At 41.7% G+C, this 27,719-nt stretch overlaps 1 protein-coding gene across 3 annotated transcripts in view; it reads right to left on the bottom strand.

Moving 5' to 3' along the window:
• Positions 1-21,160, bottom strand: part of YLPM1 (YLP motif containing 1) — a 73,752-nt gene extending 52,592 nt beyond the window's left edge. For all 3 annotated transcript variants that reach the window (XR_013521393.1, XM_002754113.6, XM_009006346.5), the window contains exons 1-4: positions 20,164-21,160; positions 6,255-6,491; positions 4,369-4,548; positions 2,633-3,627 (exon numbers count right to left, since the gene is read on the bottom strand). Coding sequence is in view for 2 of the 3 variants with exons in the window: in XM_002754113.6 (XP_002754159.2) it covers positions 2,633-3,627; positions 4,369-4,548; positions 6,255-6,491; positions 20,164-21,036 (2,285 nt within the window). In the remaining variant the exon portion in view is untranslated. The remainder of the gene's footprint in view (positions 1-2,632; positions 3,628-4,368; positions 4,549-6,254; positions 6,492-20,163) is intronic.
• Positions 21,161-27,719: the final 6,559 nt, after the last annotated feature.

The following is a 27,719-nucleotide window of genomic DNA, read 5'->3' as shown; positions in this document are numbered from 1 at the left end:
AAAGTAAACTTTCTAGAATCAATACCTTAGATGGCAGTGTTCCCTAACACTGTGCCAATGTTAAGTATACCACTGCTCATCACAAAAAGTACAATGGGCTTAAAGTGGATCAGAAGTCCTTGGATTCTAATCCCATCTCAACCATTTACTAGCTATGTTATATGAGGCAATTTATTTACAACCCCTCTGAATCTCAACTTTTCTTATGTATTTATTTACCTCCTGAGATCAATAAGAGGAATAAAAAAGATGACATGTACAAGATCCATTGTGACAAACTGAAATGCAACACAAATGTGCATTGCCGTAGAGGAATATAATATTAAATAATTGCTAATATCCTCCAAGCTTTGGATTATTAACTTTGGAAGTTACTTTCTTCTAAAGAAAAAACTTACAATAGGTCCTAAATTCACACAGCCAAGATTTAGTAGGCAGAGAAAATATTAACATGACAGAAATCATGGGAGCAGAAAATGTATGTTTCATGAGGTGTTAAGAATGTACTTCTCTGATAGTAAATTAGTCACCAGCTCTAAAAGGCAATGCTCATTCCAGGAGATAAGTACAAATTCAAATGAAGATGACACACATGCCAAATAAATCAAAACTACAAACGTATCTGTAAGCACTGACAGTATAGGCTTGAATCATGGCAGTAAACAGTGCTTAAATAGTGCTTTTGATTTGGGGACCCTCTGGACTCAACTGTACCTGGACTGGGGTTCTACTTACTCAGCTACATGATCCTGACTGAGCAAGTTACCCAGTCCTCTCAGTGCTAGTTTGTTAAGGGTAAATACAGAATAATCTGCCTACTTCACAGGGTGTTATGAAGACTCCCATGAGATAATAATGTGTGTTAAGTCTCTATCAAGGATTCTTGGCACACAGTGGAATTCATGCTAATTGCCCCTTTCTCTTAACTTTGATTGTGAATGGAGTTTTGTGCCATACTGCTTTCAGAATTATAAGCTTGGGGAATAAAAGATATACTTTGTTTTCAAATGCTAAAATGAGGTTGAAAAAATGATGATATAGATCCATTGATAATGAGATGGAAATCTAAGCAATACACAGATTGGTGGAAAATTAAGTTATAAAATAATCTACTCAGGCCGGGTGCGGAGGCTCAAGCCTGTAATCCCAGCACTTTGGGAGGCCAAGGCGGGTGGATCCCAAGGTCAAGTGATCGAGACCATCCTGGTCAACATGGTGAAACCCTGTCTCTACTAAAAATACAAAAAATTAGCTGGGCATGGTGGCACATGCCTGTAATCCCAGCTACTCGGGAGGCCGAGGCGGGAGAATTGCCTGAATCCAGGAGGCGGAGGTTGTGGTGAGCCGAGATCACTCCATTGCACTCCAGCCTGGGCAACAAGAGCAAAACTCCGTCTCAAAAAATAATAATAATAATAATCTACTCAGTATGATCCCATTTTTATAGCATATATTTTTAAAATGATTCTTTCCAGATGGAATTAGGTAACTTTCACTTTTTTTTCTACACTTTTCTGTAATGTTTGAATTTTGTGTAAGGAGTATGCATTTCTAGTACAATTCCCAATTGGGAAAAAAACTGATTAAAGTATTTTTCTGGCCTGTAATCCCAGTACTTTGGGAGACCAAAGCAGGCAGAGAGGCCAAGGCAGAAAAATCGCTTGAACTCAAAGGTTCAAGACCTGCGTGGTCAACACAGGAAGATCCCCATCTCTATGAAGTATTTTTTAAAAATTGGCCAGATGTGGTGGTGCGCACCTCTGGTCCCAGCTACCTAGGAGGCTGAGATGAGAGGACTGCTTGAGCCCAGGAGGTTGAGGCTGCACTGAGCCATAATTGCGTCAGTGCACACCAGTCTGAGTGAAAAAGCAAGACCCTGTCTCAAAAAATAATAATAATTTCCATAGAAAAGTTATCATGTAGGTCAACGTGGTGAGAAAAGTCTGTTTTTACAAACTTGGAAAAAATAACAGTTTTTAAAAGGTAAAGAGAAAAAACTTACACACCATGTTTTTTTTCTTTCTAAATATGTGGTTCAGACAAAACAGAAGTATCTCCGTAAGTGGAGAAAATATAAAGGATGTAAACTCCATGGGGGCAGGAATTTTGAGTTCTGTTATATTCACTGCTCTAAGCACAGAGCAGGAACTTAAATATTTGCTGAATGGACAAAAGTCCTATTTACCTTACACTAAATTTCACTGCCTTAAGCCAAAAGAATATTGGCTTATTCATCTTTATCTCTAACAATTAACAAATTATCTAACAAATAGTAATTACCAATTCAATTATTTGTCAAATAAATGAAAAAGCAAAAAAAAAGATAAGTTTAATAAATATTATTTTTGAAGCTAAGTCAATACAAAATAATAAGCATTATTCCACAGTACTACATTCATTCTGGACTGTAATCTCTACATATAGGACAAAAGCAGAGACATCAAAGAAATGGGGGAAATGTTACCTTTCCTAGATTACATACGTGATGTCTAATAAGCAGACAATATAATTACAAAGACAGCATAAAAATTGTATAAATGAAGTTTTTAATATCATCAAGAACTATACAACCTAAGTCAACAAAATAACCAAACCAAAAAAAAAGAGAGAGAGGAAAAAAAAGCAGGCCTACCTTGGGCCTCTTGGACTTTCCAAGTAACTACTTCTAGGAGGATCTGGAAGCAGGCCACCTGACCTCACTGGCATGTCCTTCACTGCAGTGACTGGCTGAGATGGAGCAGCTGAAGACTCCCCAAGTCCTTGATCAGATGAGAACGAACTGTATGGCAGAGTAGACTTGCTCAAAGGAGCTTTTGAATTCACTTGTTCTGATGGACCAACAGATGATTGCAATGGAGGATGGTAAGTTGTGGGTGGGGTGGAACCAAAAGACACAGGAGTAGGAAGCAGTGCTGGTCTAGGTTTCTCTGGAACTTGTGAGCTCTGTGAACTGGAGGCTGGTGGAACTGGGGCTGCTGTTAACTGAGGAGGTATCCCTTGTGGAACTCCAGGAGGGGGTATTCCCGGAGGAGGTGTGGCTGAAGACAATGGTGGAAGGGGCATGACAGGTGGAGGTGCTGTTGAAGAGAGAGATGGTGGGGGAAGAACTGGTGGTGGCCCTGCAGAAGAGAGGGAAGGTGGGGGGAGAACTGGTGGTGGCCCTGTAGAAGAGAGAGAGGGAGGCATCCCTGGTGGGGGGACAGAGGTTGGTAGAGAAGGTGGCATAACAGGAGGGGGCATGCCAGGTGGTGGCACTGTAGCAGGGAGGGCAGGGGGCATCACTGGTGGTGGCAATGATGGAGGCAACACAGGAGGGGGCATTGTAGGTAGAGGTGGAGGCATCTGAGAATATGGAACAAAAGGAGGTGGCATTGACATGTTCCCCATATACTGGTTCTTCATGTTCTGAAATGAATTGACTTTCTCCTGGAGATAACTCTGAGTGGCTTTCATATGTCCCTGCCATGTTTTCCACTGCTTCTCATACTCCTGAAGCTGATCTTTATGAGGATAGGAATGGAGTTGTTCCTCCCATAGCTGAAACTCTCGCTCCCATTCTTGGTAAAGATGTTGAAACTGTTGCTGCTGCATCTCATAATGCCGCAGCTGCACATCTACAGACATGGTCTACAAATAAAGGGATAAAAACTATTTCAAAACATTCATATAAAAGAATTAATCATAGGTTGAAATATTAATGAATCAAGGGCATTTGATGCTTTAGGAAATTAGAACACTAAAGACTTTGGGAGGCTAAGAATAAGCTTGTTAAGTTCTTTGAGTGATGATCATTCTTCTTCCTTCCTTTGGCTTAGAAAACTCACCATAGAGTTGGAAAAACCAACCAAATACTAAAGCAAGTATCTATCTTAGCAGTCAAGTTTTTAATATTAATATGGATGATTTCAAGAGCTTGAAAAATTATCTATTATTGTAGATATACAGACACATTATACCTCAAAGATACAAGACAGGCAAGTATCTAAGTCACTTTATCTTTTATGGTATATTTGCTTAAGTTTTTTGTGATGGTTGTTTTTTGGCCTTTTTGCTTATCTGTTACTGTAGTAGTTTGCAAACAAAACACAGGTTAACATGTAGCTAAATGGTAAAAATCCTGGGTTCTGACTCTTAGCAATAGTAGGCTAACATCTGGCCTGGGTTGACACGATCAGGAAACTCTACTATAACCCACCCCTCCCCAATCCCCCAGGTAATGTGACACACAACTAATTGGGCACTCCCCCTTGGGAAACAACTGTCAACAGTTGACATCTTTTTATTTTTCACACTTAAATCTTTCAATAATAATAAATCCTTTCAATGTCTTAGGGTAACTTCCTATTTGTGGGCTATGGAGGCACTTGCCTGTATATGTGGTGGGGGCTGTATAATCTGCTGATACTGTTGTAGAATCTGCTGTAACTGAGTGTGCTTCTGCATTATTCCCTGATACTGGAAGCCAACTCGATGTTGCTGGTGTTGCTGCCAGTGTGCTGCTGCAGCCTGCAACTGCTTTAACCTGGCATCTTCTTCTGGGTCCTCGGACTAAAGATAAAAGAGGACACATTTTTATATAAGTCATAAAACAGCAACCAAAAATACCTTAAAAAATATACATCCCTACAACTCAGAAACATCCAATTGTCAAACACAGTGTCTTTAGTTCTTTTTGGATTGAGAAAAGCCATTCTATCTTTAGATAAAACACAAAGCTCTATCTTTACTATTATGGCTACTAATAAAAAGGAGTTTATAAATTCCATAGTCTTCTCTGGAATAATAATCTTATTGTTCCTAAACAAGACAACAACTTTTCCAGTAGAAAGTCATCCCAGGCCAGGTGCCATGGCTCACACCTGTAATCCCAGAACTTTGGGAGGCTGAGGCAGGCGGCTCAGTTGAAGTCAGGAGTTCCAGACCAGCCTGGCCAAAATGGTGAAACCCTCTCTACTAAAAATACAAAAATTAGCTGGGCCTGGTGGCAGGTACCTGTAACCTCAGCTACTTGGGAGGCTGATGCAGGAGAATCACTTGAACCTGAGAGGTGGAATTTGCAGTAAACCAAGATCGTGTCACCATACCCAGCCTGTGTGACAGAGTGGGTGTCTGGAGTACCAGAGGTACTCCAGCCTGGGTGACAGAGTGAGACTCCATCTCAAAAAAAAAAAAAAAGGAAAGTGAGGGGGAGGAAGGGAGGAAAGAAGGAAGTCCCAGCTACTGGGGAGGCTGAGGCGGGAGAGGATCACTTGAGCCCAGGAGGTTGAGGCTGCAGTGAGCTGAGTTCACACCACTGTACTTCAGCCTGGGCAACAGAATGAGACCTTGTCTAAAACAAAAAAAAAAAAAAAAGAGAACCTTAAGTTACAGACCTTTTCACTCTGTGAGAAATCTCTTTTTTTGGTCACTTTTCATCAATGAACTACAATATAACTATTAGAGCTTGATAAGGTTTTCATGAGGCTCTTGGGAGAACAACGACCTTTGGACCAATATGAGAACCTCCCATGTGCCAGTCATTATGCTGAGTGACAAGGATAATCACATTTAATGCTTCAATACCTCTATGTGATAGCTATTATTGAATATACTGACTTTGAAGAGGAGTAAAATGAAGCACAAAATGGTTAACAAGTGGCAGTACCTGGACTATAGCCTGGGCAGCTTGACTCTAAAAGCTCAAGCCCTCTGCTGTCACTATGAACATATGCTGGTATCTCCCTTTGGTGCTTAGAGGCACTCAATTCAGAAAAGTATCCAATTCTTCACTCACTTAACCCAGGAAAAAATTCCTTTTCTATACCTGATACAACAGGCCAGGTGCAGTAGCTCATGCCTGTAATCCCAGCACTTTGGGAGGCCAAAGCGGGCGGATCACTTGAGGTCAGGAGCTCGAAACCAGCTTGGCCAACATGGTGAAACCCTGTCTCTACTAAAAAATACAAAAATTAGCCAGTCATACTGGTATGTGCCTATCATCCCAGCTATTCAGGAAATTTGCCTGAACTTGGGAGGCAGATGTTGCAGTAAGCCAAGACTGTGCCACTGCACTCCAGCCTGGGCAACAGAGCAAGACTCTGTCTCAAAAACATAAATAAATAAACCTGATACAACAGACTGATTATTTCACAAATGCAATTTCATAGGTACTTAAAAAAACAAAAATATATGTCAATTTATGATAAAAGTATACATAAATGAATCAGGAAAAAAGCTAAATAATTTAATAAACACTAAACAGATTATATGGTTACCTGGGGTTCCTCAGGTGGGAGAGGAGGTGGCACTTCCTCATTTGGAGGTGGCAATGGGGGCTCCTCAGAAGAAGAAGTTTCTGGAACTTGACTGGTGGCAGGTACTGAAGCTTCTTCTTTTACCGGCTCTGGTGTATCCTTTGCTACCACAGGACCCTTTTTGTGTCCTGGCAAATGAACTTTTGTCCTCTGCTGCAAACTAAGCAAGTGCTGTCGATACCAATACTGCTGCTGTTCCTACAACAGAAATAATTTTTAAGAATTTTAATTGACAATCATGTGTCTCTGCAACTTGGTGTTAACAGGGAGCTATCTTTTTGTTTGTTTGTTTTTTGAGACAGAGTTTTGTTCTTGTTGCCCAGGCTGGAGTGCAATGGTGTGATCTCAGCTGACGACAACCTCTGCCTCCTGGGTTTAAGCGATTCTCCTGCCTCAGCCTCCCAAGTAGCTGGGATTATAGGCATGCGCTACTACACCTGGCTAATTTTGTATTTTTAGTAGAGATAGGGTTTCTCCATGTTGGTCAGACTGGTCTCAAACACCCGACCTCAGGTGATCTGCCTGCCTTGGCCTCCCAAAGTTCTGGGATTACAGGTGTGAGCCACCGTGCCCAGCTGACAGGGAGCTATCTTTATGTCTGCATTCATGTGTCTATATGTAAGAAAAGGCGAAGTTAGACTGAGAAAGGCAAATAAGTTAACAAGATCTTAAACACAGCTACAGAAAAATTTCAGTTTCTCCCCGAAATCTGTACATTTAAATTAAACCACATATATTAATTCAACATGCTTCTGTGCTCTATTAAAACACGTGCTTTGGAGATGAGAGCCATCTTTCGGATAAATCCCTTCAGTATTCACAGCTACTTATTTTTAACCTGGCTTAAGTTGTTTAGATTTATTGACAGGAGTCTTATAATTAATGAATATAACCAAACAGTCCCACCTCTCTTCTCTGCCTTCTCTCTTTCTCCACCAGTGCTCCTCCCTCTTTTCTTTGCTTTGCTTTTTTTTTGGAGACTGCCTCTTGCTCTCTCACCTAGGATGGAGTACAGTGGCCTGAACATGGCTCACTAAAACCTCAACTTGCCAGGCTCAAGTAATCTTACCTCAGCCTCCTCAACAGCTAGATTTGTATGTGTGCGCCATCACACCCATCTAATTTTTTTGTTTTATAGACACAAGGTCTTACTATGTTGCCCAGGCTGGTTTCGAACTCCTGGGCTCAAGCAATCCTCTCACCTCAGTCTCTCAAAATGCTGTGATTACAAGTGTGAGCTACTATGCCCAGACTCGTCCCTCTTTTAAACACCTATTATAGCATTAGTCTACCCATACTCAGATGTACACACATATAAGAAAATATATTGTATTATTATTATTTGAAATGGAATCTTGCTCTATCACCTAGACTGGAGTGAGATGGCGCAATCTCGGCTCACTGCAACCTCTGCCTCCCGAGTTCAAGTGATTCTCCTGCCTCAGCCTCCCAAGTAGCTGGGATTGCAGGCACCTGCCACCATGTCCAGCTAATTTTTGTATTTTTAGTAGAAATGGGGCTTCACTATATTGGCCAGGCTGGCCTTGAACTCCTGACCTCAGGTGATCCACCCACCTTGGCCTCCCAAAGTGCTGGGATTACAGGTGTGAGCCACCACACCCAACCAATATATTGTGTTTTAAAATGCTTTCTATTTATTTTTAAAGCCTTAGCTTTATCTTCCAAATTATACCATAATTTAATTTTCTAAAAGCTTATAATTTGTTCTTTCATTTTTTTAAAAATTACAACAATACCCTTAGTATGTGAAAAATTAGAAAATACAGCCAATCCTCATTATTCTTGGATTCTGCATTTGCAAATTTCCCTACTTGCTAAAATTTTTCTTTTTCTTTGAGACGGGGTTATCTCCCTCTGTCACCCAGGCTGGAGTGCAGTGGTGCAATCTCAGCTCACTGCCACCTCCAACTCCTGTGCTCAAACGATCCTCCCGCTTCAACCTCCCAAGTAACTGGGACCACAGGTATATGCCACCATCTAACTAACTTTCATATTTTTTGTACAGACAGGGTTTCACCATGTTGCCCAGGCTGGTCTCAAACTCCTGGACTGAAGTGATCTGCCTTGGCCTCCCAAAGTGCTGGGATTATAGGCATGAGCCACCACGCCCGACCTAAAATTCATTTCTAAACCCAAAATCCATACTCAATGAGCTTTCCCAGTCATTCACAAACATGTGGAGAGCAGTGAAAAACATGAGTTCCCTGATGTGTGCATTCCCAGCTGAGATGAGGTGCCTACCTTGTTATTCCAGCTCTATACCATAAATAAGTATCCTTTTTAGTCTATTTAGTGCCACATTTTCCACACTTTGTGCTTTTTTGTTGATTTCACTATTTAAAATAACCCCTAAGCATAGAGCTGAAGTGTTGTCTAGTGTCCCATGAGCAAGAAGGCTGTCATATGCCTCACAGAGAAAGTATCTGTGTTAGGTCAGCTTTGTTCAGGCAAGTGCTACAGTGCTGCTGGTCATGAGTACAATGTTGCTTTTTGTTTGTTTTTGTTTTATAAGAAGACGGTGTTTCACCAGGATGGCCAGGCTGGTCTCGAACTTCTGACCTCAGGTGATTCACCTGCCTCGGCTGCCCAAAGCGCTGGGATTACAAGTGTGAGCCGCTGGGGCCTGAGTACAATGTTAATAAATCAACAATATGTACTAAATAAGGTGTCTTTAAACAGAAACACACATAAACAAGGCTATGTGTTCATCAGTTGATGAAAATGTAATGAAAGACTCACAGGAACCTAACCCTTTATTTCCCCAAGGAGCACTGGTTCAGTATTCACTAATTCAGTGTCTGGGGTGACTTTGTAGAACTTAAATATCTCAAATAAAGAAAACTGACTACACAGGTAAGTAATAACTAATTAATTAAAATCAATAAAAGAAATCTCACCACTCAGAAAAAAAACTACAGGAGTGTCATTATCCTAGTATTATATTATTTCCCATGGTTACAAGGTTGCATAAAGAAAACCAAAAGTTGTAACACTAAAATATTCACTGATGAATATTTAGGTTACATAAGGAAAACCAAAAGTTATCATAACACTAAAATATTCATAATGAACTGCCCTGTATACTTATATGATTAACAAAAGCATATGTTTCTACTACAATTGTAAGGATGTAGTAGGTTAAGAAAGTGATGCTGGAGAACCTTGGAACTTACTACTGGCAGCTGAGAATCTGACAGAAGTGTTACCAGTTAACAACCAAACAGTACTGTACAGTAAAAACAACAAAAGAGAATGGCCTGAATACCAAAAGTTGAAAAGGAGTCCCTACAAAAACTGATAAATCTCTAACACATTTTTTCAACATGTCAAAAAATGAAATAAAAGGTATTTGAGATTAGATTTGGATGGGGCTAAAAAAAATTAAAAGGTGGTCTATAATGTTGTCATACAATTTTCCCACAAAAATTATAGCAAAGAAATCCAATCTACACTTTATTCTTTATTCATTCTAAAACTTGGCTATCATTTCATTTATAACAATTCCATCAAATATAAAATCTGCTTATCCTTATCACTTTGAGCTTTGTTTTTCCAGATTGGGTCCCAAACAAATGTTTTATGTTTTACAATAACTTTTGGTTCCTGTATTAAATGAATTCACTTTACTTGCCATTTTCTAATCCAATTACCTTTGAATAATGAGGATTTTCTACATTGTTAATATTTTATAGTATAACCTCCCCTAATTTTCTTTATGCCAACAGAAACATTAAATATACATAACACATACCTTTTTCTCACCAAACATACTGATTTGTTACTTGCTTTTCACTCAAAGAATGTAATTTTCTTAGGGGACAGCTGCCTTCCACTCTATTTATATCCTATTTGGTAGTCAAACATAGTGCTAGAGCACACAGTAGGATGTCAATAAATGGTTATTGATCAACTGAAGCCTTTCCCTCTCGGTCATTCATTTCTACTACATGAAACTTGTTCCAATCTATTGGGAAAAATAAATTCCATCTCTATCTTGATGTCTGACACATGATTGGATTTTTTGCTGTTAACATCATACATATAGTCATCCCTTCCCAGTATATAATTACAGATGGTCCCTGACTTAACAATGGTTCAATGTATAATTTTTCAACTTTATGATGGTGTGAAAGTGGTATATATTCAGTGGAAACTATACCACGAATTTTTAATTTTGATCTTTTCACAGGCTCAAAATATTCGGTATGATACTCTCTTATGATGCTGGAGAGCAGCAGCAAGCCCCAGCTCCTGGTCAGCCATGCATCATGGGGGCAAACAACCAATACTCAGTTGGGTGCAATGGCTCACGCCTGTAATCCCAGCACTTTGAGAGGCCAAGGCGGATCACCTGAGGTCAGGAGTTCGGGATCCACCTCGTCAACACGGTGAAACCCTGTCTCTGCAAAAATACAAAAAAATTAGCTGGGCATGATGGTGGGTGCCTATAATCCTAGCTACTTGGGAGGCTGAGAGGGAAGAATCGCTTAAACCCAGGAGGTGGAGGTTGCAATGAGCCAAGATCACGCCAATGCACTCTAGACTAAGCAACAGAGCAAGACTCTGTGTCAAAACAAAACAAAGCAAAACAAAAACAACCAATACTCTACTGCGTACTGTGTGGCCAGATGACTTTGCCTAATGGTAGGCTAGTGTAAGCTTTCTGAGCACATTTAATAGCTAGGCTAAGCTATGGTATTCAGCAAGTTAGGTGTATTAAATGTTCAACTTATACTATCCTCAACTTACAATGGGTTTATTGGAATGTAACCCCACTGTAAGTTCAAGAGTATCTGTACTTTCACTATTCAACATAAAAAAACCTTTGCCTACCATTAGGCAAAGTCATCTGGCCACACAGTACGCAGTAGAGTATTGGTTGTTTTTGTTTTGCTTTGTTTTGTTTTGACACAGAGTCTTGCTCTGTTGCTTAGTCTAGAGTGCATTGGCGTGATCTTGGCTCATTGCAACCTCCACCACCTGGGTTTAAGCGATTCTTCCCTCTCAGCCTCCCAAGTAGCTAGGATTATAGGCACCCACCATCATGCCCAGCTAATTTTTTTGTATTTTTGCAGAGACAGGGTTTCACCGTGTTGACGAGGTGGATCCCGAACTCCTGACCATGAAAGTCAATAATAATGTAGTATTAAACCACTTTCTTCCATTATTTTAATACTGAAAACAAAACACTTAGCATTTTTTTTTTTTGAGGTGGAGTTTCGCTCGTTACCCAGGCAGGAGTGCAATGGAGTGATCTCGGCTCACCGAAACCTCCGCCTCCTAAGTTCAAGCAATTCTCCTACCTCAGCCTCCCAAGTAGCTGGGACTACAGGCGCACGCCACCATGCCCAGCTAATTTTTGTATTTTTAGTAGAGACGGGGTTTCACCTTGTTGACCAGGATGGTCTCGATCTCTTGACCTCATGATCCACCCACCTCAGCCTCCCAAAGTGCTGGGATTATAGGCGTGAGCCACCGTGCCCGGCCAGCCTTCAGTTTTAAAAAAATTAATGAACTCATTATTTTTCAAGTAGAAGTTACAAGTTTCCTTTTTTAAAGTTCCTTTGAAATCATTAAAAGATACAAAGATGCAAACTATCTTTCACAAATTAAGCCATTGCTACTGATATGAAAACTGTACAGGTCTAGATTCTTTAGCAGCCTCTGCTTTATCACCTATTCTCATGCTTTGTCTAGGGTTAAGAACGTGTTAAGGGCCAAAGTACTTGCTGTACACTGAATATGCCTTGCAGGTCAATTTCTATTTAATATGAACCCTATTAAGTAGTAACCACATCTAATTCACTCCTAGGATAAGCTTCAGCATATTTTTGAAGCTCTACAAATAAATAATAATGATATCACTCACAAATGTCCTTGTGACCCTAAGAGAAGGGTGATTATCTCTATTTTAGAAAGAAAAAAATACGCCTGAATTTGCTGATGACACCAGTTCTTCTGAATGTTCCATTATATCAGATAACTCCATTGCATATGGGATATGGTTTCATAGGTAGAGGGAAATCATAGTATAGGTCACATTTAAACCAAGATTGAATGAAAGGATTTCAAACACAAAGAATGTACAACTATTTGTCACAAATATTGTTACTAAGAAAGATGCAGCTGAGGCAGGACTTGAGCCCAGGAATTCAGACCAGCCTGGGCAACATGGCAAGAACCCATCTCTATGAGCAACAAAAAAAAAAAAAAAGGAAGATGTTGATTTTAATTTACTCAGGAAGCATCACTGACCATTTGCTACTAATATAGTAATGAACTAGCTACTATATGATTTTCCAAGTGGAGAAATATAAAGGAGGTGAGTGTTTGTGTATAATGTTTTAAAGACTAATTCAGGAAGATTACCTTCCCTATCTAGGTTATTACAAATGTCTGTAAGACAATGTTCTATGTCTTATATCCTAAAGCAGGGGGCAGGGAGGACACCTACTAAAATAATGAATTGGATTTCCATTCTAGAAATTTATTTAAAATGGCTTCTTTTAAATATTTTTGAGACTCACATTCTACTGTAGGAATCAGGGTCACCAGATAAGCTTAGTCCCCATCTTTTTTCTTTTTAAATACTCATTTACTTCATCTATTCCTCCAGCTCCTTCCCTCATTCTCTCTCTCCTTCAGTCAAACTTCTTGAAAGAGTTGTCTATACTCACCATACCCATTTCCTCACCTTCCATCACTCCTCAAATCAATGCAATATGGCTTCAGTCACTATGAAACTCCTCCTGCCAAGGTCAACAATAATCTACATGTCAGTAGGTGCAAAAGATAACTCACAGTCTTTAACTTGCTTGACCTCTCAGCAGTTCTTGACAGAGCTGATAACTCCCTCCTCCTAGAGTCTGTTCCTTCACTTTTCTGGCATTAAAAGTAATAGCAAAAACTGCAATTACTTTTGCATCAACCTAGTATGAATACTTATTTGGCCTTTCTTTCACTGGTTCACTGGTTCCCTTAGATACTGCTATTCTGTGGAGCTGGGCTTAATGTTCTTTTTTTTTTTTTATTTAATTTACTTTTTTATTTATTTATTTTTAAATTGCATTTTAGGTTTTGGGGTACATGTGAAGAACATGCAAGACTGTTGCATAGTTACACACATGGCAGCGTGATTTGCTGCCTTCCTCCCCTTCACCTATATCTGGCATTTTTCCCCATGCTATCTCTCCCCAACTCCCCACCCGCCGCTGTCTCTCCCCTATTTTCCCCCAACAGACCCCAGTGTGTGATGCTCCCCTCCCTGTGTCCATGTGTTCGACACCCGCCTATGAGTGAGAACATGCGGCATTTGATTTTCTGTTCTTGTGTCAGTTTGCTGAGAATGATGGGTTCCAGGTTAATTCATGTCCTTACAAAGGACACGAACTCATCGTTTTTGATGGCTGCATAATATTCCATGGTGTTTATGTGCCACATTTTCCCTGTCCAGTCTATCATCAATGGGCATTTGGGTTGGTTCCAGGTCTTTGCTATTGTGAACAGTGCTGCAGTGAACATTCGTGTGCATGTGTCCTTATAGTAGAACGATTTATAATCCTTTGGATATATACCCAGTAATGGGATTGCTGGGTCAAATGGAATTTCTATTTCTAGGTCCTTGAGGAATTGCCACACTGTCTTCCACAATGGTTGAACTAATTTACACTCCCACTAACAGTGTAAAAGTGTTCCCATTTCTCCACATCCTCTCCAGCATCTGTTGTCTCCAGATTTTTTAATGATCGCCATTCTAACTGGCATGAGATGGTATCTCAATGTAGTTTTGCGTTGCATTTCTCTAATGACCAGTGATGATGAGCATTTTTTCATATGTTTGTTGGCCTCATGTATGTCTTCTTTTGTAAAGTGTCTCTTCATATCCTTCGCCCACTTTTGAATGGGCTTGTTTTTTTCTTGTAAATCTGTTTTAGTTCTTTGTAAATTCTGGATATCATGGGCTTAATATTCTTTAACCTCTGTTCTTACTCTACAAACATTCCTTGAGAGGCTCATTTATTTCTGTGTCTTCAAATACCATTTTTGTGCTGATGACTTATAAATTTATGTCTTCCAGAACTTACATCTAGACTCTAGAGCTATAACTAACTTCCAACTGGACATCTCCATTTGTAATCTGTGCCTTAAGAACCCCAAACTCAGTATGTCTGAAACCTAACTCATCATTTTCCCCTCACCCCCAGAAATGTTCTTCCTCCTCCTCCTTTAGGTTTCTCTGTTTTAGTAAATTTGATGATCATCCACCCTGCAGCCCATCCCAGAAACCTAAGATCATCCTTGCTGCCTCCCTCTCCATTACTACTAAATCTCAAAGTGGATTCTAACAGCTAAATATCTCTCTAGTTTTCCCACTTCTCTCCACCTCCACTAACACCATCAAGTCCAAACCACTATTATCTCTTGCCTGGACTACTTCAATAACTATTCTCTCTAACTCACTCTCGCTCCCTTTCATCCTACTCTCTACACTGCAAGCAGAGTGAGCTTTCAAAAATGCCAATCTGTCACATTCACCTATATAAAAATTGTCAATGGCTTCCTACTACCATTAGAATAAAGTCCTTACAGGCCTTCCCTGATCTAGTTCATGCCTACCATCCTCACCCTGAGCTTTCAGTAAGCCCTACTGAACTTACTTAATTCTTTGAACTCTAATTTCTGGTTAATTGATTAATTTCTACTTTTTTTTTTTTGTAATTAAGATGGAGTCCTACTCTGTCGCCCAGGCTAGAGTGCAGTGGCTTGATCTTGGTTAACTGCGACCTCCACTTCCTGGGTTCAAGTGATCCTCTTGCCTCAGCCTCCCAAGTAGGAGATTAAAAGCATATGCCACCACACCCAGCTAATTTTTTTTATTTTTAGCAGAGACAGGATTTCACCATGTTGGCCAGGCTGCTCTTGAACTCCTGACCTCAAGTGATCTGCCTGCCTCGGCCTCCCAAAGTGCTGAGATTTTAAGCGTGAGCCACTATACTTGGCCTTTTTTTTTTTTAGGTCTCACTCTGTTGCCCAGGCTGGAGTGCAGTGGCACAAGAACTCCTGGGCTTAAATGATCTTCCCACTTCAGCCACCCCCAAGTAGCTGGAACTACAGGCACTGGCTAGTTTTTAAAATTTTTTGTAAAGGGAGTGTCTCACTTTATTGCCCAGGGTGGCCTTGAACTCCTGGCCTCAAATGATCCCAAGGAGCTGGGATTACAGGTGGGAGCACCCCGTCCTCCTACTTATTCTTTAGATTTCACTTAAATATCACTTTACAAAGGGAGGCCTCTTTAATTAGGTTAGAGCTCCTAGCTATATTCAATTATTTAAAACACATTTGTTCTCTGCCTCCTATGTGCTAGACCCCTCTGCATGGCACCGTGAATACTGTGGTAACTTAAAAGAAGAAAAAAACCAACTTGCCTTCACCAGTTCCTTGGAGAATCATCTAACACCCTGCAGGTCTCCTTTTAATTACTTATTAAATGTCTTTTCCCCTCCCCCACAACTGGAACAAGAAGTCAATGAGGGCAGGTACCATATCTATCTTGTTCACCATTTCATCTCCGGTATTAAGCATAGTACTTATAGTACCTGGCACATAGTTGCTAGTCAATAAATGCTTAAACATTAAATAAATAACACCTCTAAAAACTAACCAAAGCCAACAGCTTTAAATAAGTCAGTCAGTCCCTTAAACACACAGAAAAATTAATTCTTTGAAAAGACACATTCTGGCCGGGCACAGTGGCTCACGCCTGTAATCCCAGCACTTTGGGAGGCCAAAACAGGTGGATCACTTGAGGTCAGGAGTTTGAGACCAGCCTGGCCAACATGGTGTGAAACTCCGTCTACTAAAAATACAAAAATCAGCTAGTCATGGTGGTGTGCACCAGTAATCCCATATACTTGGGAGGCTGAGGCAGGAGAACTGCTTGAACCCAGGAGGTTGCAGTGAGACAAGATTTCACCACTGCACTCCAGCAACAGAGCCAGGCTCACTATCTCTTTTAAAAAAAAAAAGACACATTCCATTCCATCGTATCATCAACGCTTTACCTGAAAAACTAGAAAATAATGGAATAATATCAGGTATTTATCTTGTCCTTCCTATACCAACTATATTTTCAATCAAATACTTGTGGCAAAAGTTTTTCTTTACAGAATTCTATATAGTAAATGTAGACGAAATGGCAGAAAAAAAAAAATCACCAGATTGCACCTCTAATTAAATAATTTACTTAGCCAAAGAACTTCAATGGATGAAGCAGTAGACTGAAACATCAGATGCAAGATTGATAGAGAGTTTTACAGTAGTGGGACTAATGGCATTACCAACGGTGGAACAATCAGGCACTGGGTGCCTCATGATGGAATGCAAACTTACCAAAAGAAAGCTGAACTTAAATGAAGATTCCAGAGTTAACTTCTAATTTAAAAAAAAAAAAAAAAACACAGAAGACAGAGGAACAAGTCAAATTACACCATGAAAAAACAGATAATACAGAATGTCAGAGATTCTACAGGACAACTGACACAGATTTTTTCATCAAGTTCGATGGCATGAGGTAGAAAGATAAAATAGGAGGGAATGGCCTAGGTCAGGGGTTCTCAACTGAGGGCAGTTTTGTCCTAGGGGATATTTGGCAATATGTGGAAACATTTTTGGTTGTTGGACTGGGGGCTGCCACTGGCATCTAATGGGTAGAGGTTAGGGATGCTGCTAAACATCCTACAATGCTTAGGACAAGCCCCTCTACAATAAAGAATTCACTCTGCCCAAAGTGTCCACAGGGCTGAAGCTGAGAAACCCTGATCTATAGCAAGAGTCTTTTCAGTATTCTATTTGGATTTTGATACGAACACGCCACCAAAACATTGTTTGGGAAAGGACTGTGAGGACAGAAAACAACAACACTGTCGAGTCAATTTGGGGTATTTTAACACGGATGGTATCAAAGAATTATTTTTAATTTCATTAGTATGATGAAACAATAAAGAAAATCTGAATTCATCAGGTATTAGATGATACCACGAAACTTAACTTTGTTAGGTGTTAACAATGTGTTTCTCTAAGAAAAGGCCTTTTTTTTGTTTTTTGGTTTTTAGAGGTACTTGACTAAGAATGTAGGGATGAAATGACCTAAGATCTAAGACTTGCTTTAAAATATTTCAGCAGCGACCTGGTATGGTGGTTCATGCCTGTAATCCCAGCACTTTGGGAGGTCAAGAAAGTGGGCTGTTTGAGCTCAGGAGTTCAAGACCAGCCTGGGCAACATGGCAAAACCCCATCTCTACCCAAAAAATATATATATATATTAGCTGGACATGGTGGCATGCACCTATAGTCCCAGCTACCTGGGATGGCTTGAGCCTGGGGAGGTAGAGGTTGCAGTGAACCGAGACTATGCTACTACACTCCAGCCTGGGTGACAGACAGAGCAAGACCCTATCTCTGTCTCTGGCTCTCTTCATATTTTATATATATACACACACACACACACAGACACACACACACACACACACATTAAAAAAAGGCCTAGGTGAAGTAAACATGAAAAAATCTTGATAGCTGTTGAATTTGAATGATGGGTATATTTGGGAAACCATATTGTTTTCTCTATTTTGTGTATTTTTTAAATCTTTTACCATAAGAAATTTTGAATGACGCATTCCAAAAACAAAACATGAATCAAAGAATAATCAATATGTAGAAGGATTAATTGTCAGAGACTGGCACTGGCATGAAGAAATATTTATCATCTAATAAACCAACATATCCTAAGTCCAGAACATGACAATTCTCATATTTTATTCAACAAATCTTTGTGGAGAGCCTACAATTTGCAAGGCACTGTCCTAGGTGCTACAGGGATAAAAGATAAGCAAGATAATTCCTGTCTGCAAGGGACTTAAAATCTGAAGAACCACCAAACCAGATGGGTGAGCGCAAGCAGAGCTTCCTGGAAACCTTGATATTTGAGATATGCCTTGAAAGCAATACAACTCAAAGGGGAAACAGAGGGTTGAAGAAGGGATGAATTCTAGAAAGAGGTAAAGCCACAGGCTTAAAGGCTCTTCTTGATCTGGCCTACGTGCACCACAAGCCTCATCTTCCACCACTCTTTCTCTCACCAAAGAATTGCAGGCACTGAACATTTAAGACACTGAGTTCATTGCAGACAAGGGTACAAAGGCAGAAAAGTAAAAGCACTGTTCATGGTAAGGCCTGGTCTGACACACACACTCCTCCCAAAAAAAGTCAAAAATACAATAAATTTGTCTCTCTGTAAGGTCGGGAAAACAGTCTAGTAGAGAGAATATAAATGTCCTATTTTGGCTCAGACTAACTCTGAGAATGTTTGACAACAAAAGCACTAAAAACTTCAGAGTGGGGTGGGAAAGGGGACAGGAATTCTGTCTATAATAGAGCGATCTGGGGAAAACAAACTGGTCAGATGGTACAAATTTGATGTAAGGCAACAGAATCACTATTCTACTACTTTACTGCGGCATCCCAAGTGTTTTCTCCAGAAGATGTGCCAAGCATCATTTCTTAAAACAACTTGCTTCTGTTCTTAATTTCTAATGCCAAACCACCATAAAATTACAATATTGCATCCCTATCTTTTGGAACTGTTTTATAGGTAAATCTGAGCGTTTATATTACAAGATTCTTTTTTCCCTTATGAAAATCTAAAGTGAATTAGTAATTGCTAAAAGTGTCTACTTTAGGAAATCATAACAACTGATTTATTCTGCTTTAGTCTGACCTTCCCTCTCTCAAAGGGGAATTCATTTATTACTGATGCCCTGTCAATCTTTGTCTGTTCTGTGGGACTCATTCCAAACAGAAATTTAGAAGAATAGCTGGCTCTCTCACGAAAAGATATCATGAAACATTTTTTTACGTTGGCCAAATTCCAAGGCTCTTTCTTTGGACTGAATGATAATGATAATGAAATGCAGAAAATTGCTCATATCTTTTTTTTTGAGACGGAGTTTCGCTCTTGTTACCAAGGCTGGAGTGCAATGGCGCGATCTCGGCTCACCGCAACCTCCGCCTCCTGGGTTCAGGCAATTCTCCTGCCTCAGCCTCCTGAGTAGCTGGGATTACAGGCTTGAGCCACCGCGCCCGGCCAATTGCTCATATCTTAAAACTATCTTTAAACAATATGAGAAAAGGATGTATGGGTCAATTCCTAAAATGGATCAACTGAACTCCAAAAGGGTCTAGGGATCCTTTGGGGGGGTCTAGGAACTCACCTATGTATTGTATATGTACCTATAAGCATAATTAGACTGCTCTTGGTAAAACAAGATTTCCATCCCTCGTTATCTGAAACCACTTAATTCAGGAAGCTGACAGCTATCCCTGGCCCCTAAATAGTATTTTTAAAAGAAGTTAACTGGTCGTAAGGTTTACAAACATTCAAGTGTCAGCCCTTGGAGAAGCCACTTTTTCACGCTTTCTCTCAAATGAAAATTTTAGTTTAAAATACAATTTAAAACAAGACCCTCTGCAACAAAATCTATTTGCAACAGCAACAAAATCTAAGAGGATGGTCAAAGAAACCACTGAGAAGTAACTTTTGACCCATGCCACCACTGTATGTGATCTATACACATCTACAAACGCTGGTTTTTTTTTTTTTTTTTCTTTTTAGTAATCCACATTTAGCTAATTAAAAAGCTGAGCTGTCAGCCCTCTGACTCTTATGAAATCCTTTGGAGTGTTAGGTAGTCATTGTGTGTTGGAATTAGACTAAGCACTGGTTAAAGCCCTGAGGCCTGCTCACTCAGGGCCCTCTAGGTGAAAGATGCGGCTCAGGCAGATGCTTTCTTACCTGTGGAGTCATCGTAGAGGGATCTGGCTCAGGGGTGGCTTGCTGCTGTTCAGCACTCTTGTTTTTGGCCCCACTCTCCAAAGGCTCTTGCTGGACAGCTGTCTTATTTCCAGAGGGTGCGGACGGTGGTGGTGGAGCTAGTAGTTGGGATTTAGAATGGCTCTGGGAGGGGCGGGAAGGAGATGCTTGAGAAGAGGGCAAGTAGGACTGGGAATGGCTCAAATAGGATTGCGAGGAAGAGGAGGAGGATGAATAAGAAGGGGTGGGCGGCAGGTAGGATTGGGAAGGTGGGGACTGGGAAGGGGACGGCTGAGCAGGAGGCAGGTAGGGCTGAGATGAGGACGGCGGGTAATAAGAGGGTGGCGGCTGAGGTGGGGGCATGTAAGACTGAGATGGGGGCATATAGGACCCGGGCGGCACAGGGGGAGATTCAGGGGGGGATTCCAGCTCCATTGGAACCAAACCAGGAGGCCCGTCTCGTTGGTGGTGGAGCATCTGGTGTTTGTACTGCTGCTGCTTCTGATAGCTGAGGGCCGGCCCAGGTGGCGGGGGCATCGGTGGCGGCGGCGGCTGCCAGTCTCCGTAGCCGCCCCCCGGCATCACCGGCGGGGGCGGCAGGGGGGGCGGAGGAAGGTGGTGGGGCTGAAGCACGCACTGCATTTGCTTCTGGTGCATCTGCTGCAGCTGCTGGAGCTGCGCCAAGTGCTGTTCGCGGAAGCTCATAAAGCCCGAGGAGGAGGGGGCCGCGGGAGTAGACGAGCTCGAGTACCCCGGCCCCGGCGAGGCCTCAGGAAGCGCCACCGGCGGCGGCGGTGGGACCGGCGGCGGCGGATAGTGGCTGCTCCCGCCATACCGGCCCCAGTTCGGGTACATATCGAAAAAGAAGGCGCAGGGCTCGTCCTGGCGCCGTTACTCGTCGCAACCGACCTCAAGGAGCCGCGGCGGCGACGGCGACAGCCGGAACTCGCGGCGCCTACAGGCCCCGGAGCGTGTAAACGGAGCGCGGCAGTGCGCCGGCGCTCCCGAGGTGGGCCCGCGACCGGGAAGGCGGGGACGCGACTTGGGCGACTACGCCTGCGCAGTAACCACCAAGACGAGAACAAAGGCGAGGTAGAGCGGCCCTTTGCTTGGCGACTCGCGGTTGCCATCTTCCTTTGGGTCCGGATAATGTAGGCGCAAGTAGAATGTTCTCATAGAACTAAAAAACCATAGAGTCTCACAGCCGAAAAGGGTGGTAGAGATCCTATCGCTCCATGGGTTCGTTTTTGAATGAAAAAAAAAAAAAAAAAAAAAAGGGTTCCATTCACAATAGCAACAATCGCAACAACAACAAAAAACATAAAGCAACCAGGAAAAACTCTAATGAGAAAGATGTGGGACTTATATATAGAAAACTACAGAGTCATAAAGAATCATATCTGAGTAGGATAAATTAGACTTTAAATAATGGAGAGGCTTACCATGATCCTGAGTGAAAAGAAGAAAAATTACAAAGAAATCAGTTTCTCCCAAATTAAATGATAGACCTAACTCAATTCTACCCAAAAATTCCACTGAGAACAAAGCTGTGAAGAATGGAAAGGTATTTTCAAGGTGAAGTGTAAGATTACACCAATTCCTTCAGACATATAAATAACATCTGCAGGAATTGTAAAAGGGGAGAAATTGAATTTTTTGGACTGTCTCAACACATATAAATCTTTGTCTCAGAGCTAAAGCAACGAGAGGAAAAACCAGATACAAAGGTGATCTGAAGACAACCTGGAAAACAATCTTCCAAAAACTCTCAACATAATACCAAACAAACTCTTTCTTTAGCTTGAGTGAGTCACTAAAAAGCTAATACACTGAATTCGTTGGGTGAGGTGGGAGGGGGAGAACTGTGAGAATATTAGGTGTGTCAGTGCGTAACTTGAGTACCATGCAAAGATTTGACCTTCCATCTTAGCAACCCAGATCTTCACCTCTCTCAGAAGGTGAACATGAGTGGAAAGTGGAGCAGCAAGGCATCCTTCAGAAGGAAGAGCTTCTGTTTTCAAATAGAAATTTAGTTATGTTTCTATACTTTTTATTGAAGTATAACAAATATACAGAAGATTACGTGTCAAAAGACAAAATTACAACAAATTTAGTTTAAAGATCTTTATTGGCTTTTACCTACTATTCTAGAATCAGGCAACATGGCATTCTATAAAGTAGAACCAGTGTTCCAATGAGCAGAACCAGCAGGATGATTTCATAGACAGAAAAGAAAAGCAGAGGCTGGGTGCAGTGGCTCATGCCTGTAATCCCAACACTTTGGGAGGCTGAGGCAGGTGGATCACGAGGTCAGGAGATTGAGACTAGCCTGGCCAACATGGTGAAACCCCATCTCTGCTAAAAATACAAAAATTAGCCGTGCATGTAGTCCCAGCTCCTCGGGAGGCTGAGGCAGGAGAATTGCTTGAACCGGAGAGGTGGAGGTTGCAGTGAGCCGAGATTGGGGGCAAAGCAGAAACAGAAAACTAAAAGTGGATTGGATGTTTCAAAGTTTCTTATAAGGTTAAAGCAGAGAGGACTTCTTTATCATGCTGGCTAAAAATGGACTATTTGCACATTCAGCTATTATTTCTCTTTCCTGGTTTCTTAAATTATCAGATAAAGATTTTAATTTTGAGCCGGGCGCGATGGCTCACGCCTGTAATTCCAGCACTTTGGGAGGCTGAGGCAGGCAGATAACGAGGTCAAGAGATCGAGACCATCCTGGCCAACATAATGAAACCCCGTCTCTACTAAATGTACAAAAAATTAGCTGGGCGTGGTGGCGCGCGCCTGTAGTCCCAGCTACTCGGAGGGCTGAGGCAGGAGAATCGCTTGAACCCGGGAGGCGGAGGTTGCAGTGAGCCAAGATCACACCACTGCACTCCAGCCTGGCGCCTGGCAACAGAGCGAGACTCTGTCTCAAAAAAAAAAAAAAGAGAGATTTCAATTTTGGTGGTGTGAATCTGAAATACCAATAAACTCCATTTTGGTTTGGTGTGTTGGGCCTCATAGAAAATTTTCAGAAACCAGTCACACTTGTGAAATCAGCAAGTGTTGGGTTCCAGATTAGGGCCCCAACCGAGAAACCACAGTTAGTTGTGTTTTTAGTATTTGGGGCTGACATTATCTTTTGAAAAATATATAAATTTAGGCTTGCATGGTGGCTCACGCCTGTAACCCCAGCACTTTGGGAGGCTACTAAAAATACAAAAATTAGCTGGGCGTGGTGGTACATGCCTGTAATCCCAGCTACTTGGGAGGCTGAGGCAGAAGAATTGCTTGAACCCAGCGGGGCAGAGGTTGCAGTGAACCGAGGTCATGCCACTGCACTCCAGCCTGGTAGACAGAGCAAGACTCCATCTCAAAAAATAAAACATATAAATATTGGTCAGGCATGGTGGCTCACGCCTATAATCCAAGCACTTTGGAGGCCAAGGCGGGTGATCACCTGAGGTTGGGAGTTCAAGACCAGCCTGAGCAACATGGTGAAACCCCGTCTTAAAAATATATATATATTAAAAAATATATATTTATATTTAATTCACTAGTAATAAAATAAAGGAAAAAATATGATCATCCTAGATACTTCTTAGGTTAGATACAGAAGAATAATTTAATATGTTTCTAATTAAAATTTCATTTAAAATTTTTCATGATTTTTAAAGAACTTAGAAAAACAGAAATAAAAGGGAACTTCCTTACTGATGAGTATCAACTAAAAGACTATAGCAGATATCACCAATTTTTTTTTTTTTTTTGGCTTTTGGGTTTATTTTTTTTTTTTTTTGAGATGGAGTCTTTCTGTCACCCAGGCTGGAATGCAGTGGCATGATCTTGGCTCACTGCAACCTCTGCTTCTTAGGTTCAAGCGATTCTCATGCCTCAGCCTCTGAGTAGCTGGGACTCAAGCCTAACTAATTTTTGTATTTTTAGGAGAGATGGTGTTTCACCATGTTGGCCAGGCTGGTCTTGAATTCCTGGGCTCAAGTGATGCTTTCCCTTTGGCCTCCCAAAGTGCTGGGATTACAGGTGGGAGCAGCTGCACCTGACCAACATCACATTCAATGGTGAAAAGTTGAAAGTTTTCCCACTAAGATCAAATACAGACATCCACTATCATCATTACATCTGTTAAGAGTTGAATACGTTGAAGTTCTAACACCCAGTACTACAGAATGTGACCTCACTGGAAATCAGATAGTTACAGATGTAATTAGTTAAGATCAGATCATACCAGAGTAAAGTGGGCCCCAAATCCAATAATCTGGTGCTCTTAAAATAAGGTGGCCATGTGAAGACAGGGAGACAGAGGGAGAATACCATGTGATGATGAAGGCAGAGACTGGGATTCTGCCTCGACTAGACAAGGAAAACCCAAGATTGGCAGCAAACCACCAGAAGCTAAGAAGAAACTGGAAAGCATTCCTCTACAGGTTTCAGAGGGAGTACGATCCTGCCAATATCATGATTTCAGATGTCTAGTCTCTAGGACTGTGAAGAATACATTTCCGTTGTTTTAAGGCACCCAGTTTGTGCTGCTTTGTTACAGCAGCTTTAGGAAACTAATACATTATCTGTCAGCATTGTAGTGCAGGCCCTACTGATGCAATGAACAAAAAGAAAGAAAGAAAAAGGGAGGGAGGGAGGAATGGGATGAGGGAGGGAGGAAGGGGAAGGGGGATGAAGGAAGGGTAAGAGGGATGGAGGTAGGGGAAGAGGGATGGAGGAAGGGGAAGAGGGAGGGAGGAAGGGGAAGGGGGATGGAGGAAGGGTAAGAGGGATGGAGGTAGGGGAAGAGGGATGGAGGAAGGGGAAGAGGGAGGGAGGAAGGGGATGAGGGAGGGAGGAAGGGGAAGGGGGATGGAGGAAGGGTAAGGGGGATGGAGGAAGGGGAAGAGGGAGGGAGGAAGGGGATGAGGGAGGGAGGAAGGGTAAGGGGGATGGAGGAAGGGTAAGGGGGATGGAGGTAGGGGAAGAGGGATGGAGGAAGGGTAAGAGGGAGGGAGGAAGGGGATGAGGGAGGGAGGGAGGGGAAGGGGGATGGAGGAAGGGGAAGGGGGATGGAGGTGGGGAAGAGGGATGGAGGAAGGGTAAGAGGGAGGGAGGAAGGGGATGAGGGAGGGAGGAATGGGAAGGGGGATGGAGGAAGAGTAAGAGGGATGGAGGTAGGGGAAGAGGGATGGAGGAAGGGGAAGAGGGAGGGAGGAAGGGGAAGGGGGATGGAGGAAGGAGATGAGGGAAGGAGGTTGGGAGGGAAGGAAAGAAGGAAGGAAGGAAGGGAGGGAAAGAGGGAAGGGAGGAAAGAAGTATTGGAGAGGAACAAACAAAATTGTCACTGTTTACTTATATTGCATACATTAAACATTTTAAATAATCTACAGATAAATTATAGGAATCAAAAGATTGCTGGGCATAAAGCCAATATACAAATAAACGTATGTACATATATAATCTATACATAGGTACCTTTCATAAAGAAAGTGAGAAACTACAGTGTACAAGGAAATATTTGTGACACATTTAACCTGCAAATGATTCATTTATACAATGTAGAGAAATCCCACAAATCAATTAAAAAGACAACTTATAGGAGGAAAATGAACCCAAATGGCAGAGGTTGCAGTGAGCTGTAAGCTGAGATCACCCAACAACACTCCAGCCTGGGCAACAGAGTGAGCGAGAGACTCTCTCAAAAAAAAAAAGTGCACAAATTGCAGGTGGTACATTAACATTTTCATGAAGGTACATTTATTAAATTATAGCATATGGAAAAGTGTGTGAATCATAAGTGGTACAGCTTGACGAGTTTTTCACAAACTGAATGCATCTTTGTAACTAGCACCCAGATCAAGAAAGGAAGCATTGCCAGAAGTCCCCTTTGTGCCCCTTCTAGTCACTATACTTCTCTCCCCAGGGTTACTACTGTCCTGAGTTCTAACAAATAATAGCATGATCACAACTCACCGTAGCTTCAACCTCCCGGGTCCCAGTGATCCTCTCGCCTCAGCCTCCCAAGCAGCTGGGACCTCAGTTGCACAGCACCATACACAGCTAATTTTTGTATTTTTTGGCAGGGTTTCACCATGTTGCTCAGGCTGGTCTCAAACTTCTGAGCTTAGACGATCTGCCTGCCTCGGCCTCCCAAAATGCTGGGATTACAGGTGTAAGACACCATGTCTACCCAAACTGGCAGTATTTGTAATAGCTGAAAATGGAAAAAACAACCGAAATGTCCACCTACACTAGAATGAATAGTCAAATTGTGGTATATTTGTGGTATAATGGAACACAAAACAGCAATGAGAATGAGTGATCTACATCTATGTGCAACAATGCAGATGAACTTCATGAACAATACTGAGCAGGAAAAGCTAGAAAGAAAAGAGTATATACTGTATATTTTCACATATATAAGGTAAAATAATGAAACTGATTTACACTGTTGGAACTCAGGATAGTAGTTACTCTTGGGACAGAGGGATAGTGACTAGAAGGAGGCACAAAGGGGACTTCTGGTAATGCTCCATTTCTTGATCTGGGTGCTGGTTACATAGATGCATGCAGTTTGTAAAAAATTCATCAAGCTGTCCCACTTAAGATTTGCACACTTTTTCATATGCTATAATTTAATAAATGTACCTTCATGAAAATGTTAAATAGTAGTTCAAAAGAATGTTTACTGTACAATTGACCTTACATATATTGTAAAAATAAGCAAATTAAAGTATTAGAAGCGAGGGTTGTAGTTGCCTTTAGAGAGAAGGGAAAGAGTAAACTAGTGGCAAGAGACATGGGTGGGTTTCTAGGGTGCTGACAATATTCTATTTCTTTGTTGTTGTTGTTGAGACTGGTCTAGCTCTGTCACCCCGGCTGGAATGCAGTGGCACATTCTCGACTCACTGCAACCTCAACCTCCCAAGTTCAAGTGATTCTCCTGCTTCAGCCTCCGGAACAGCTGGGATTACAGGCACCCGCCACCATGTCCACCTAATTTTTGTATTTTAAGCAGAGATGGGGTTTCACCATGTTGGCCAGGTTGGTCTTGAACTCCTCATCTCAGGTGATCCACTCACCTTGACCTTCCAAAGTGTTGGGATTACAGACATGAGCCACCACACCCAGCTGATTTCTTGAACTAAGTGGTGATTTCACAAACTTTTTTTTTTTGTTAAAACTTATGGAGCTATATATTAATCCTTTGGGATTTCCTGTTTGTGTGCTGTATGTCACAATTTTTAAAAACATTTTAAGCTGGGTGCGGTGGCTCACACATGTGATCCCAGCACTTTGGGAGGCCAAGATGGGCCAATTGCTTGAGATCACAAGTTCAAGACCAGCCTGGGCAACATGGTGAAATCCTATCTCTACAAAAAATACAAAATTAGCCAGGCATAGTGGTTCATGCCTGTAGTTCCAGCTACTCTGGAGGCTGAAGTGGGAGGATGGCTAGAGCCCAGGCGGCAGAGGTTGCAGTGAGCTGAGATTGCACCTCTGCACTCCAACCTGGGTGACAGAGCGAGACCCTGTCTCAAGAA

The sequence above is a fragment of the Callithrix jacchus genome, chromosome 8 (genome assembly GCF_049354715.1).
Source record: "Callithrix jacchus isolate 240 chromosome 8, calJac240_pri, whole genome shotgun sequence".
NCBI classification, from domain to species: domain Eukaryota; kingdom Metazoa; phylum Chordata; class Mammalia; order Primates; family Cebidae; genus Callithrix; species Callithrix jacchus.
This window is presented reverse-complemented; position numbering and strand designations above follow the sequence as displayed.